General features: G+C 40.9%; 1 protein-coding gene across 1 annotated transcript; it reads left to right on the top strand.

Annotated features, from left to right (window-relative positions):
* The first annotated feature begins 461 nt into the window (after window positions 1–461).
* On the top strand, window positions 462–1756 carry LOC132234751 (HIG1 domain family member 1A, mitochondrial). The gene has a single exon (XM_059696055.1). It carries the CDS (start codon window positions 506–508, stop codon window positions 785–787), a length of 282 nt encoding a protein of 93 aa, XP_059552038.1. The 5' UTR covers window positions 462–505; the 3' UTR covers window positions 788–1756.
* The last annotated feature ends 14951 nt before the right edge of the window (window positions 1757–16707 follow it).

The raw sequence follows: 16707 nt of genomic DNA on the forward strand, positions 1-16707 counted from the left end.
CAAATGGAATGAGAATTAGTTGTAGAAAGTTTATTTTAGGTGCATCTCATTTCTATGCTCTTTGGTATAAATGCCCACAACCCTTTTGGACCACACCACTGAAGCATGTTAAGAAACTTATTCCTTAATTTTGAGTGAGATTGAACATAATTTTAGTATCTATAATAATAACAGGGTAATATGCTAATTAGACCAGGTGTCATTCCAGACGTCCTTCCTGACAAAGCCGGGGCCAGAGGGAAGTCAGCCTGGGTCCCGGGTGCCTGCCAGCAGCCAGAGGAGGGAAGCAACCCAGGTCCCACAGGGAAGCTGGTGTCGGCAGCTGGGGGAAGGAAGAACTACTCTTGCACAAGTTTCATGCTTCTGGTCTCTAGTATCTTATAATTAAAAGGCAAAACAATACAAAATACCACTTTGTTCTATTTCATGAAACTGACTCAAGAGATTAAGGAAAAGGGCGAGAGTGTGAGCGGTCCCGTTGCGTTTGGAAGATTCTTCAATCAGTATGTCATCCAACACAGATGTTTCTCTTTCTTCATATGATGAAGGTCAGGGATCTAAATTTATCCGAAAAGCTAAAGAGGCACCATTTGTCCCTATTGGAATGGCGGGGTTTGCAGCAATCGTTGCATATGGATTATATAAATTGAAGAACAGGGGAAATACTAAAATGTCCGTTCACCTGATCCACATGCGTGTGGCAGCCCAAGGTTTTGTTGTGGGAGCAATGACTCTTGGTATGGGCTATTCCATGTATAAGGAATTCTGGGCAAAACCTAAACCATAGAAGAAGAGATGCTGTCTTGGTCTTGGTGGTGTTTGCTATAGTTAGACATCTCATATTGAGGTTATATGTTTATGTTGAAAATCATTTGAGAGGGTCAGACAATAACACATTAATTTGAATATTGGCTTCCTTTTTTGCAGGCTTGATTTCCCAGGTTACTAAATTACTGGTGACTAGTTCACTAGCTAGGTCATTCAGGGGAGTCAGGTTAGCACATAAGAAATGCATTCGACGTGGTAAAATGTCCACCTTGTTAAACTCTTCTGGTGAAATTAGTTCTAAGCAAGAACTACATGCCAATCCAGCAACTCCCAGTTGCTGCACAATCTCACGTGCTTTTGATGTTATGTAGGAATCCTATTTGCCCCAGTTACTTTGACTTTATTCTGCCTGCCTTGTGGACTGAATGAGGAGTTCAGTTTTTAGGGTTGATTGGCTCTTAAAGAACCCTTTCAGAACAGTGCATGGCATATAATGTTACAAACCTCCCCACAACTGAATGTGTGTGTTTAAACCAAACCTAACATGCTGATAACAGCTGCTAGAAGGTAGTATTTATTTTAGAGTCACACTTGTAAATGTAAAATAATTATGGACCCTAGTTTAGCTCTTTTCTAATTGCAGAATTATATTTTTGCTGCTGTTATATTAGAATAATTTTTAAATGTCACTTTGAAATAGATATATGTATTTTAAGTGCCAACACAAAGGTAATGAAAGACAGTTTTAAATATTTGCTGTATGTTCATTTTCTCTGTAAGAATCATAAATGTTAAACTAAACAAATACCTATAATGGAAATGATGACTGATTCAAGAGCAAGCTCTGGAAAGACATTATACAGAAACTTTGATGTACTACAGAAGGCTTTATTGCACTTGTGAAATTCTAACCTGAATTACATTCCATGGTGATAACATGGTAAATGTATTGTTATTAAAGTAAGTGAACATGTCAAAAAAAAAAAAAGAGAGATTAAGGAAACAAGAATTTCTCATTTTATTGCTAAAAGTATAATTGGTATATCTAGAAGAGCAATTTAGTGGTATCAGACTCAAATATTTCATTGTTATAAACTTAACCTATCCTTAGGGAAATAATATGTATTATATGAGTATATATGACAAATATTTCTACTTTTAATTTAATAACCTATTGTTTCAATCCTTTAATATGTTTCATTGATATTTTTCAAGTACAGTGTATGATATCTTTTAAATAAAAGTTATAAATCTCTTCTCATGCTAATTTTTCACAATAGGTAACTTTCAGATATGACTATCAGACTGTTAGCTATCATTACAACCCTTTCATCCTTTTCTTTTAAGAGTAGTTCAAGATGTTTTTAAAATTTTTTCTTTAACTTTTCACTCTGTGAGCAGGAATCAGTTATGGCCTATATTACATAAGCAAAGTATTAACCTTAACATTTATTGAACAAATATTTGGACAATTTATTATGTGTACTGGATTCTGTTCTAAGTCCTAGAGATAGACAAAGGCCCCATCCTCGTGGCACTCACAAGAGAGGAAAAGTCAGAAGACTAACAACATATGGATAAAATGTCTGGTAGAGACAAGTGTGATGAAAAATAATGAAACATGGGTGAAGGGTAAGAGTGATCAGGATAGATTTTAGATGGTATGGTCAGGGAAGGCCCCTATCAGCTGTCTAAGATCTAAAATGAAGAGAGAAAGAATGCCATGAGAAGCTCCAGGAGATGTGTGATCCACGTAGAGGGAAATGTAAGTGGAAAAGTCCTGAGTCAGAAGGAAAGTGTGGCTGGAAAGGATTACGCTAAGCAGAGAGCAGTAGAAGAGGGGCCTGGGCCAGGTCAATAGGACCTTGGAAGCAATGGATAGAGGTTGAGTTTTATTAGAGTGTGATTAGAGAGTTTTCCAAAGGGATAATGTGACCTGATTAGGCTTTTAAAAGAAAACTGAAACACTATCAGAAAGAATGTATGTACCCCTATGTTCATAGCAGCACAATTTCCAATAGCTAAGATCTGGAAACAGCCCAAATGCCCATCAGTAGATGAGTGGATAAAAAAGCTGTGGTACATTTATACCATGGAATACTGTGCAGCAGTAAAAAAGAAGAATCTCTTACCCTTTGAGACAGCATGGAGGAACCTGGAGAGTATCATGCTAAGTGAAATAAGTCAGTCAGAGAAAGACAAGTATCACATGATCTCACTCATATGTAGAATCTAATGAACAAAATAAACTGATGAACAGAGTGGATCCAGAGACATGGAAACATGGAACAGAGTGTAGAATCTCGGAGGGAAGATGGGGGAGGGTGGGTGGGTGGGAAATAATCAACCAAGAACCTTGTATGAATATATGAATGGCCAATGGCCACAGACAATGGGGCTGTGAGGGCCTGGGGCAGGAGGTGGAGGGGGGCTGGAGGGGGTCATTGAGGGGGAAAGGGAGTCATATTCAATATTTTCAACAATAAAGAATTATTTTTTAAGTATTTTATTAATAGATAAGAAAGACAAAGGATAAAACAAATGTTTTGCACATTAAAATATAGGCAGGAATTTATGGAAAATGTTAGTTTTCCTAATACAAAGAAATTGAAACTGAAACAACCATGAGGTTCTACTGTATATGTTAAATTAGCAAAACCAACCAAGTGATTCTTTTTTTTTTTTTTTTTTTTTTTGAAGTGCTGGCAGAGTTAGGGACTAAGAGGTGAGCCAACTCATTTCTCTTGGATTTGTAAATTGGCCAGTTCTTCTGGAGAGCCATCTGGTATGGGCCAGGGATCATAAAATTGTTCATCATGTTTGACCCAATAATTTGATTTGAGAATCTCAAAATGGGATTATTAACCAAAGGAATATGTTTATAGCTTGTATGGCAATACTATTACTCATCATTGTAAAAATGAAGTAGTAATCTGAATATCTAACAATAGTGAACTGGAAAAAAATTCTATATTTATGGATACTGGCATGCATATGATATATAGCTAGTAGAATTTAAGTATTTGGAATTATTTATACAAAATAATATTGAGTGAAAAGAGCTAAACTTAGGCCAATTATAATAGTGCAAAAACACTTTTATACACTGATAAAAATCAGAAGACACTGTGCAGTGATATAAATAATTGAGAATGCAGTAGGGAGAGTGTCTTTTTTCCTTCTAAAATGGACATTAACTATCCAAAGTCACATCCACTCACACAGAGAGTGCTGCCTGGGGAAGAGGGGTGGAATACAGTACTATGGTTACGGGGTGCTGGAGCCCAACAATTAGTTTAAGTCCTGCTTTTATTAGTTATTCTTGAACACAATTTGTTTGTTTGCTTATTCTCTCTAGGTCTTCATTTGCAAGCTGAGGATCATAATAGTACCTTCTTCATAAATGTGTTATAAGCATTAAAAGAGATTAATGCAAAGTGTTTGGCATGGCAAAGGCTAATTATGTTTTAACTAGCATTATTATTATAAAGTTTGACTGATGGGTTGCTTGATCAAATATTTATCGATTATTACTAAGTGTCAGGCTCTTTTCTAAGAGCTTTTATAAATGACACATCTTCCTGACTATTCAGCAGGGACTATATCTTATCATTTTCCTGTGTCTTCTCTCTATAATACTCAGCAAGGTAACCTGCACATAGCACGTAATAAATACCTATTAGATGAATGAAAATGTGTTACCTTTCTTAAGGATAAACATTTCTCCACCAATCTTATTGACACAAAGGTTGTTTTGTTTTGGGGTTTGTTTTTGTGTGTGTGTGTTTTTTTAAATCCTATTCTTACTTTACCCCCAAGGAATGCAAGACTGACTCGCCCCAGCAGCAGGAAATGTGGTCAGAACACGAGACTCCGAGTCACCAGCCCCAGTGACCTTGGGCCAATCCTCAATTCCTTCTGTCTCTTAGTCTTCATTTGACAGTGGGAAGATTTTATGTCATAGTTCTCAAGGATTTAAGAGAAGGCTTCCATAAATCAACATCTCAGACAGAAATGCAAACACTTATTCTTTTATTACAAATGATTGATGTGGAAGAAAATTAGTGAAGGGAACGGGAAGGAAAGTTCATGCCAGTGACCTAATTTCCCCACATAATGTGCATCTCTCTTCATTTGCGGGAAAATCCTGATCAAGGAAAACACAGTGAAGCCAAACCATAGCAGATTAAATAAACAGGCCTGTACATTTCCATGTAACAAGTACGATACATCAATATAAAATTTCAGCATCAGATGGGAGAGGAAGCTGATTAATTCATTTATATTTTTCTCTTTGTTGTTGTGTTAAGCTATTTTCTAATTCAGAGTGAACTTTATAGGCTGGAAACTGCACTTTGACCTCCTGAAAGCTGAGATCTCTGGTTCTATTCCATATTGCTTTCTTTATGACGAGGGTCACTGGTGTGTTGTGGGAAGAAAGGGAACAGCAGAGGGCCCCCTAAGATCAGAACAATGGTTACGTAAGAGCAAGCCTTGTACATATTTAAACCGGTGAACCCAAGAAGAAGCCAATGGCTGCAAGTTCCCATTCCAGGTGCTGGCTGTATCATTGTCTCATAGTGGAAAGTGGGGAAAGTGCCCTTGAAACTCCAGCTGCGCTTTGTCAAAGACATTCTTTTGTTGCCAGGTTGACAGCCCTTTCTCATTTCAAATGTTCCAAACAAAGTGGATTCATTTATATAAATGCTGGTGCAGCTATTTGATGGAATATTATTCAGACACTGAGACAGAAAAATATTTCAAATATAGGAAAAGTTTTACAATACATACAGTATTGAATAAAAACTTCTATATGAAATTTCACCCCCAGTATAATCTCTGTTATCTGTATGTGTACACCTACCCTCAAAGACAATATTGGAAAGGAATATATACAGATGTTAACAGTGACTACCTCTGACTTACTGGATGTTTTGTATTCCTTATATTTGTCAAAATTTATTTTGCATGAGCATCTATTACATTTTTTAACCAGACATAAAATTGGGACGATTAAGGTGCTTCTGTTTAAGATGGTACCGTTTTTATTTTAACAGGCAACAGGTTAAACTAGTGGGAAAATAAACATACAGATGAAATGTTCTGTATTCCAGAGACCTGGATGGAATCTGAGCCAGAGAAAGTAATGACAGATGACACAGTCAACATTCAATGAGAACTCATTGTTTTGCGTCTAAGACTAGTTTGTGGTTGTTAGACCTGGAATAGACCTTGGGGAACGACTAGACTTAACTCTCCAATTTACAGATGAAGAAACTGAAGCTCTGAGAAGTAGAGTGATTCCCGCAAGTCCCAGAAGCAAAATAGCATCAGGGCTAGGAAGACAATGTAACCCATCCAGACTTTAAACCATGTTGGGATGATTCTTTTCTCCATTATTCTTTTCTGCCCAGTCCTGGCTCTGTGGCCTGTGAACACAATAAATAAGTCTGGAAGATTTCCTCTGATGCAGGGTAATTATAGATGATCTATCTCCATCTATGGGAACTTTGGAAGAAGACACTAATTCTAAGACAGGCAGGGGCTTCTGATCCTCTGAAGTGAGAATGCAAGGTCCGGCTCTGACCTGGTGTCTGCCTGAAGCCCCTTCTCTGGTCTCAGAGAGGATATGGACACAAGCCGGGCTCAGAAATCTGAGATTCTCAGGAAAAATTCCGGGGATTTATTCTAATTTGGATCATCTCCGCTTTCCCACTAGTTACCATGGCAATGTGCCTACACTGTCTCGATGTCTGAATCTGACCAATGCCAGAAAAGGCCTCATCTTCTGGCTTCCTTATGATGTACTCATTAGAGAGTGCAGTGAAAGCCTGAATGGCATCTTCTGTTGAGTGAACACTGATGATGAACTCAACGTGGTGGTTGGCACTGAACAGCCTTGAAGAACCTGAGTCGTGTTTCTGCTCTCAAGTGGTAAGTGCATTGGACTGAGCTGGGTCCTTGGGCAGTTTCTCTCTGAGCCGGTGTCATATTTTTAAAGCAAAGGTGACATTACAGTAAAGGCCATATGTGGAGACAAGATTAATACACATAATATGATAGAGAAGATATGCAAAATAGCATAGCTTGACATAGCGGATTGTCAACCAGTAGGAGAAAGGTCAGTTAGGATTGGATTAGGTCAGGTTGGTCTCCATGGAAAGGTGGGTCTTTTCAGTAGGCAGACTGTGCAGGGTATTTGGATTAGAGCAGCAGTTCTCAACCTGTGGGTCTCGACCCCTTTGGGGGTCGAACGACCCTTTCACAGGGGTCGCCTAAATACATCCTGCATATCAGATATTTACATTACGATTCATAACAGTAGCAAAATGACAGTTATTAACTAACAACGAAAATAATTTTATGGTTGGGGGTCACCACAGCATGAGGAACTGTATGAAAGGGTCACGGCGTTAGGAAGGTTGAGAACCACTGGATTAGAGGAACACTATTGGGTGTCCTATGTGAGTCTTGAGCAAGGCATGTATGGTAAATTCTCTGAAGCAGTTCATGGTGACAGCTGCATTTAGAAGAGGAATTTATTTTAGGGAACTTAGTGTTTGGAAATTCCCCCAATAAGTAAAGGAGTTTAGTCAGAGAAGAGCTATGTTTTACTATTTTTCTAATACTTAAGTGCATAGAATCCAATATTATGTGCCTACTGTGTGCCACTCTTCTAAGTATTTATTGTTAGTTTACTCGTTGAATCCTCACAAGAACTCGGTGAATTAGCAAACGGAAGCACAAATAAATCAAGTAGTTTGTCCAAATTCTCACAGCTAATGAATAGCAGAACCAGGACCCAAACCTTGCTAATTCAGGTGCTTCTTTTCCATTCCCTGGGTTTATAGAAAAATACTTTAAAACACATCAAAACATGGCCTTTGCTCCTAAAAGACGTTACCACCAACCATTCATGCCCCACTGAAAGTCATGGCCATCTCCACAGGCTCTCTGACTTAGCACAGAGGTTTGTGGGATGGTAGATTTTCCATCTCTGGTCCATGAAATAAGGTTAATAAGGAGTCATGGCTGAGTCATGATCCTAAAGGTTAGCACTGGATTTCAAAACCCTCAGCTCTGCTTGTGGAATTCTGCTCACACACTCAGGGAAGGGTGGATTTGGGATCTGAATTCCAAATGGAAGATGGAATTCACTTATTCCTATTCTTAAGCAACGAGGCTCTGGGAAAGTGCAAGTCTCCTTCAGGTCTTCCAATACCTCAGCGAGTCTTACTTGATGCTCAAAGGAACGAATATTCTTATTCTTATTCTTCATCATCATCATCAATAACGAGTAGATATTGAGCACCTCTGCTGGGCAAGATGCTGGGTCCCATGTGGATTACAAAGATGAGTAGGTGTGGGGACCCTATAAAGAGTATGCCGGATGCTCAAGGCCACTCTAAGTGTGAGAAACTTAATCAGGGTGTCCAAGGACTATACACAGGTGCAAGACCAAGGCCATAGTAATCTGCACAAGCGTGCCCTTCTATAACCCACTATTTGGCAAGCAGCCTCTTTTGTCTAAGTAGTATAAAGTTGTCACTGACCAGCCAGAGGAGGCTTTTCCTGTGTAAGGCTGGATTGCTTAGTATGGGGCTGTATTATGAGGAAGATGGGTTACCGACCAGCAGGCTGCTGCTGTGGGTACAGAGGCTGCTGCTGCTGTGTGGGAAAGATGTACTATTACTTAGCTGGTGTGCCGCTACCGTATGGAACTTTGCTTTGAAGAACTGTTTTGTCTAATTGCTCCTTGTTAGCAATGGCTACATGGCCACTGGCTTCCATGATAAAGGCTGTCTTATATACCCATGACTTCTCATGTCTTCTCTGTCTTCCGATACCCAGTGTACCAGAAGGTCCAGTCCCTGGCAGAGGGTCTTGGATCCGACAGTTGACGTAGTCAGGCAGGGTCAGGACCTGTGCACCCAACACTAGGATAAAACCCTGCCTTTGAGTAGCTTCCCGTCTAGAAGCACATAACTGTAATTTAAGGGAAAATGTCACAGTGTCATAAAGTGTTATATCTCTGCTTCTAGCTTTTGGCCAGTTTTGTTCTTAATCAACTCCAAAGCGGGCACAAAAGGAAAGTAGGTGGGAGCACCAGCTGGTGAGTGTAGCCGGGGCAGCATTTCCTGAGCAGAGCAGGCTTGAGTCAAACTAAGCAGAGACAGTACACCCTGTTAATCAGGGGGCAGTAGGCAGGCTGAAATTTCATAGTAAGAAAGGATTTTTGAAAAGACATGCTGAGAAACAGGAAATAACTAGAAGAATGGAAGGACCTCACCAGGGCAGCAGAGATGAAGGAAGTCGAAAGCAGGGGGAAAGGACAAGAAAAACAGGCAGGAGTGTGCACAGGAGACAGGTCTGTGCTGAGGACACAAAGATTATAAATTGAGTAGCAGGTGATAAGCAACAGACAGACGAGCCCCCCAAGGGCAAGTGCTACCAGGACAACCTACGGCCAAGTTCTGCGTTATTATGGGGCAGCAGCGGGCTCCCTCTGGTGGCACTGGCCAGAGGAAATCCAGACTGAACTTGAAGGGGCCTGGGTCTAGGACAGAGGTCCTCAAACTTTTTAAACAGGGGGCCAGTTCACTGTCCCTCAGACCATTGGAGGGCCGGACTATAGTTTAAAAAAAAACTATGAACAAATTCCTATGCACACTGCACATATCTTATTTTGAAGTAAAAAAACAAAACGGGAAAAAATACAGTATTTGTATTTGCATGTGGCCCACGGGCCGTAGTTTGAGGACCCCTGATCTAGGAGTAAGGAATTCGGTTTCGCAGGGGCAGACTCCTGAGTCTACCCTAACCGGTTTGGCTCAGTGGACAGAGCATTGGCCTGTGGACTGAAAGGTCCCAGGTTCAATTCTGGGGGTCAAGGGCATGTACCTTGGTTGCAGGCACATCCCCAGTAGGGGGTGTGCAGGAGGCAGCTGATGGATGTTTCTAACTCTCTAGCCCTCTCCCTTCCTCTCCGTAAAAAATCAATAAAATATATTTAAAAAACAACCAAACAAAAAACATTCCTGAGTCTGCTATCTCCGTAGGCAGGGCTGTCTCTACAAGAGCATTTGGGGTGAAGGGATACTGCTGTGTGAGGGGAGCTGAATTTTCTGAATCCTCAGTCGACTGATTTATTGCTGAGCTTGCCGTGTCCTTACAATACAATCATTCAATAAGATTCCAGCTTATTTTGAGTTTGGTTTTTAAAGCACCTCATTCTCCTTTATCTGCAACAAAACTCTTCCCTCACTTTACCATGCCCAGCAATTCCCTACCCTTTGGGGCACAGATCCGCCCCTCAGGGTCCACAGTGCCATGTGGACCAAAGCCAGGGAGTTATACCTTCCTGGCCTTCTTTTCAGAGGCCTGTGACAGAAACCAAACCTCTCCAGTCGGAGCCTGGAACACGGACATATGCTCCTATAAGAGGAAGTCTGAACTGCTGTTAAGTGTTTGAACAGTAAGAGAAACAGGAAGCGATGAGAAACAAAAGCACCCTGTAGGTCTGAGTGAGTCACAGAGCCATCTACTCTGGCAGGTCATAACAGCCAGGGCCAAAGGTAAGTGTAATTAGATTAGACATGTTAATTGGTCCGGAGAAAAAGCTGTCCGTCTGACGATGCTGTGTGGCAGCCTCTTTCACTGCAGTGATAACAGAACCACTGTTGAAAAGCCTGACTCCCTGGCTGGTGTGGCTCAGTGGTTGAGCATCGACCCATGAACCAAGAGGTCCCCAATTCAATTCCCAGTCAGGGCACATGTCCGGGCTGTGGGCTCGATCCCCAGTGGGGTCGTGCAGGAGGCAGCAGGTCGGTGTGTCTCTCTCATTGGTGTTTCTCCCTCTCTCTCTCCCTTCCTCTCTCTCTAAAATCAATAAAAACATGTGATTTTCATTCCAGAATTCTCTATATAAAAAAAGACCCTCAGACTTCCATTGCAGTCTCGACTGCTCTCAGCATCCCGCTCTGGCCAGAAATCATTAGTCCCTATCCAGGGCTCAGAGCCTATATACATACCGACCGAGCTATTACTGTTTACTGGTTTTTATTTTAAAATTTTCCCACTATAATTTCATAAACTTTAAAATTTCCCAAATTTTGCCATTTAGCATAACCACTAACATAGTTTAGGTGTATTTGTTCAATTTATATGGAGCTTTTATAGGTCTATAATTGCAATGTACATAAATGTGGGTTTTCTGTTAATCCTCACCTGAGGATAGTTTTTTTTCTCCATTGGAGGGGAAGGGGAGAGACAGAGAGAGAAACATCAATCTGAGAGAAACACATCAATTGATTGCCTCCTGCATGTGCCCCAACCAGGGCCGGGGATCAAGCCTGCAACCTGCAACCAAGACTTAAAAGACAAAAAAGGTACATGTCCTTGACCAGAATCAAACCTGGGACCCTTCAGTCTGAGGACCAACACTCTAACCACTGAACCAAACTGGTTAGGGCCATACATATTTTGTAAAACATTTTTAATTGTGGTTAAATATATGTAACATAAAATCTATTATCTGCACCATTTTTAAGTGTAAATTTCAGTAGTACTAAGCTAATTCACATTGTTGTACAATCCACAGATCTCCAGAAGTTTTTCAGCTTGCAAAACTGAAACTCTGACCCTATTAAACAACTTCCCATTTCTTCCTCTCCCCAGACACTGGAAACCACCATTCTACTCTCTATTTCTGTGAATTTGATTACTTTAAATACATCATATAAGTGAAATCTTACAGTAGTTGTCTTTTTGTTACTGACTTATTTAACTTCGCATAATGTCCTCAAGATTGTCCATGTCTATGTTGTAGTGTGTGTCAGAATTTCCTTCCTTGTTAAGGCTGAGTAAAATCCACTGTTTGCATAGATCATATTTTGTTTATCCATTCATCTACTGGTAAACATTCGGGTTGCTTCCACCTTTTGACTATTGTGCATAATGCTGCTCTATGAATGTACATAAAGTTTTATGTCCTACCTTTACACTTCCCATTATAATAGTTGTGTATGTACATATACAAAATTTTTTCCAGGTTGCCCTTGTTGGTGTGGCTCCATAGACAGAGTGTCGTCCTGTACACCAAAGGGTCTCAGGTTCAATTCCTGGTCAGGGCACATACCCGGGTTGGGGGTTTGATCTCCAGTCAAGATGAGGCAACCAATCGATGTTTCTCTCTCACATTAATATTTTTTTCTCTCTCTCTGTCTCCCTTTTCTTTCCTCTCTCTCCAGAACTCAATTAAAAGGCAAATTCTTAGCTGAGGATTAAAAAAATTTTTTTTCTAGGTTGATATATAGCCTTCATGATAATCTATTTTTTTTCTGTTTCAACAGTAGCATGACAGTCCTTTAAGCCCATGCACGTACAATTTTTGTACAGTTGGATACTTGAGATATTTACAATTTTTTCTAACTGCTATGATAATTTTGTACCTAGGATACCCCCCCCCCCATATTTTAGCTTTTTTAAAGACTAGATTCCTAAGAAGTGAAATTACTGAATTAAAAAAACATAAATGTTTTATGACTTAAAAGGCAAAAGATAAAAAAAAACAAACTGCTTTCTGAAAGAATTGTCTACTTGCATCACTACCAGTAGTGTCTACAAAGTTCCATTTCACCATACTCACACCAGCTTCACTGGATTTTTCTTTCCATTAAAAAATTAGACAGGAGGAAGATAAGAGTTCATTTCTGTTTAACAGACAACACTCTGATGACTAATAGTGATGGGCATTTGTGAATGCTAGCATGGTTACAGTTGACTGAAATATATATAATGTATAACATATGTATATTATTAGAAACATGCCTGCCATGTGGTAGGTGCTCAATTAACGATGGCTATTATTATTGTTGCTGTAGTTTTTATTAATGCCCAAAGCCTGATGATTCTCAGTCTATACCTGCTCTCTCAAACCCTCAGCTCCCCCAAACCATGGTTTTCCAATTACGTGGGGGCATTCCCAGTTTGATGATATCTCAGAAAAGCTTCTCCTTCCCGGTGGAGATGCTCTACCTAAACCCTTGGCTGCTGGTGTTCTCTACTAGGCACAGTTTTGCTTTGGCGGTGGCTGCCTCAGCCCTCAGAGTAACAAAACTGCACTTAGGATGGAGAGCATGGTGGCAGAAGTGTCACTTGGACTCCAAACTGGACTTTACCTTATGCCCAGAGTCTTGTTAACTTTTTTAATACAGTTAGTTCCTCCATTTTGGGGCCCTAAGCCGCTCAGGCCACAGGGTGTGTAAAGGGGCTGAAATTCCATGCTCCCTACAGTAAACAGAACAATGCCCCCTCCCCAGCCACCCACCCAGATATATTCACATTCTAATCTTGGGACCTGTGAATGTGTTAACTTACTTGGTAAAAAGGACTTTGCAGATCTGATTCAGTTCAGGATCTTGAGATGGCGATATTATCTTGTAATATCTGGATGGACCCAATGTAATTGCATCATTTCTTAGAAGGAGGGAGGCAACGGGGGGGGGGGGGGAGAGAGAGAGAGAGAGAGAGAGAGAGAGAGAGAGAGAGAGAGAGAGAATATGCAAGTGGCTTCTAGGAGTTGGAAAAGGTAAGGAAACAAATTCTGTCCCAGAGTCTCCAGAAGAATTGCAGCAATGCTGAGACTTTGACTTTTAGCCCAATAAGACCTCCAGAACTCCGAGATAATAAATCTGTATTGTTTTAGCAGCTATAAGAAACTCATACACTTACCTAATGTCCTTGACTCCTCCCCCTATTTCTCTTCCCAAGTTTCTTTAAAGGTCTTACCACCTTTTTGCTCTGAATTGTAAGTTCCTAAGTTAATTCATACAATTAGGAGGGTCCCACCAGTTCCACAGTTAGGAAGCTTCCGCTTCTACTTTTGCTCATTAGCTGTATTTGCTCTTTTTGTAAGTTGTTTATGGTCTTTCCCCCACTGACTCTTCTCTTTTTTTTCCTTCCATTTTCCTTCCCCTTTCTCCTTTTTAGTTTTTCTCTTTCCTTTCTTTTTTCCCCCTTTTAAAAATTGACCTTCTTTATCTATCTGCTTTATCAGAAAAACTGAGCCCTGTAGCCATTTCAACATCCCACAATGAGCAGTTCTCTCTCACGTGTGTAGCCATCCATTAGTCATCCATCCAAGGAATGTTTACTACATGGGGAGAAAATGGCGACTGCATAGACAGTCCTGTCTTGCATCTCGTCCCAGGACCAGACTGGAAATACAACTAAATTGGAGAACATTCACCTGGAATGAACAAATGAGGCCCAGCTGAGGAGGCGACTTATAGCAAAGAAGGACAGAAAACACCTGGAGACTGGTAGGAAGGGCAGTGAGGTTGCAAGATGGGTGGCAGGCTGGTGGGCCGAGAGGGAGAGGAGGAAGCTGCGTTATGGAAAAATCTGTTCCCTTAGAAAAATAGAAGCCCAGCCCAGGCTGAGCACCAGAGCTGCATCCCTTGGTGGCAGATGTAACATCCAACTGTGAAAAGGAAAAGCCACAAGGCTGCTGGCTGCCAGGGGTTCTGGACCTGAGACCCCCAGCTACGAAAGGCAGCCCCCAAAAAAGGCATCTCCCACCAAAGGTGGCCCCCTAGAAAGGCAGGCTCCGAGAAAGGGGACCCCCCGAGAAAGGCGAAAGCAAAGTGGTGCTGGTGGGAGCAGACGCCAAAGTTTTATTGTTGGTTTTGTTTTGTTTTGTTTTGTTTATTTCCAATCTTTAAACCCAGAACACAGGAGTTTTCAGTTGCAACCACTCACCCAAGGCTTTGGTGCAGGGAGGGAGGCATGGAGTTGAGGTGCCTGAGGAGAGGCAGGGGAGGGAAACAGGGCAGGGAGACGTGGAAAAGCAGTAGCCAGGAGTCCTGCATTGGGTCGTTCATATGCTTCCAAACCAAAACGGCCATTTCTCCATAGAGGAGCTAGCCCAGTAGCCTCAGGGCAGGTGACATAGCCTGCAATTTGAACTTTACAGAGGAAACAAAGGCAGAGGCCAAGTTTATAGGTCTAAACAATCTCAAGGAGCCCTCAGTGGCTGGATTAGAAGAGGGGCCATCCTCTCTGCTATTCTGGGAACCAGACTGATAAAAACTCCAGGGTTCCAGCTGATCCCATTGGTCTCCATACAAGGATCTCTGTCCAGCCAACGGCAGACTAATATTTTGGGCCACTCATGGAGGAGTAGTTCTGAGACAGGGAAAAACATCCATCATATTCCCTGAAAGCGAAACAGCATCAGCCCCACCTAAAGCCCTATCAGTGATTAAGGCTGGCATCTGACTGACAGGCAAACAGGGCTGATTGGCCCTTCCTGCTTGCAGCCAAGGCCAGTGGAGACAGACACAAGCAGTGAACTGATGGATTGCTTGGAGCAAGGTGCTAAACGCCAAGCAAGGTGCTAAACGCCAAGACACCATGCCTGACAGTGGTTAGCACCTAAGTACCTAACAGGAAGCCCAGAACTGGCAGACAGAACAGAAGAGTGGGGTCCAAAGTCAGCTCCTATTGGGCATTAAAACTCAGCTGAAGTGAACATTTTTATTTTTTTCACCTTTTTCTTCCTTTCTTCTCTTTTTTACCTCCCATTTTTCTTCTCCTTTCTCCTTTTTAGTTTTTTCTCTTTCCTTTCGTTTTTCCACCCTTTTAAAATGGATCTTCTTTATCTATCTGCTTTATTGATTTGTTATTATTCTAGTCTCTGTTGGTTTGTTCATATATCTAATTTCCTTTTCCCTGCTCCTATTCAATTTTCTTTTCTCTTTTTCTTCACTGCTCATTTTTAATCTCCTTTCTCTTGCTTTTTTCTTCTTCTCCTAATTTTTTAACTTGTTTCATTTCCTAAATTTAGGCCTATCTGCTCTCTCCTCTTTTCTCCTTTTCAATTTTTTTCTTATCGTCTCATTTCTTTTCTCCCTCCTCTATTCTAAACTATGGTGTCTTTCCCCTATTCCTCTAATTCGTTAACCTTACTTTTTAATTTAATCTCTGCACCTACAGATTCTGCCCCCCTACCCCTGAGTGTGTTTGGTTTATTTTTCTGTTTGTTCTATTGTGTTTTATCCCCATTTTTTTTCATTTTTTTTCTATCATTCTTGCTCTATTTTCTCTCTCCTAATTCTCTTTTCTCTAGTGGGCACTTTTGTTGGGGCTATAGGGGTCTTCTGTACATTCTTGTTTTGTTCTTTCTGTGTCGTGTATTATCTTGTATTTTATGCTGTTCGGTCAGCACCTCTACAATGGCTGGCACAACATGGTAGGGAGTGAGCCACATAATCAGACACCCTGAGAGGAGACTCCATCCATGAATAGGACAATAACATTGAAGACCCAACTACAACAGGAGAACCCAGGTATCTCAAGTAGGGAGCCTTCCTAGAACACCCAGTCCAGAAGACCTGACAGAATGCACCACTGGGTCCCACAAAATATCTACTACATAAGACCAAACCAAAAAATCTGTGTGGCATGGCAGTTTGATCTAATACATAGAAACAAATGCAAAGGAAGAGCAAAAATTGGGAGACAAAGAATCAACCCCCAAATGAAAGAAAAGGAGGGATCACCAGAAAAGGAACTAAATGAAATGGAGGGAAGTAATTTGTCAGAGAAAGAATTCAGAATAATGGTTTTAAGGATGCTCCAACAGCTGAATGAGAAGTATGAGCAACTCAATGAGAATTATAAGGAGCTGAATAAGAAATACACCAACATGAATAAGAATCAAGAGGAAATAAAGAATGGCATAGCTGCAATAAAGAACACCATGGAAAGTTTCAACAGTAGACTAGAAGAAGCTGAGAACTGAATCAGTGAGTTAGAAAACAAGGTAGAAAAAAATACCCACGCAGAGCAGCAACTGGAAAAAAAAAAAAAAGCAGGAGGAGAGTTTAAGGGAGCTTTGGGATAACATGAAATGAAACAACATCCACATAATAGGAG

Source organism: Myotis daubentonii, chromosome 5 (genome assembly GCF_963259705.1).
Source record: "Myotis daubentonii chromosome 5, mMyoDau2.1, whole genome shotgun sequence".
NCBI classification, from domain to species: domain Eukaryota; kingdom Metazoa; phylum Chordata; class Mammalia; order Chiroptera; family Vespertilionidae; genus Myotis; species Myotis daubentonii.

Coding starts and splice junctions, on each gene's coding strand:
- LOC132234751 (XM_059696055.1), top strand. CDS start 506: ATGTCATCCAACACAGATGTTTCTCTTTCTTCATATGATGAAGGTCAG.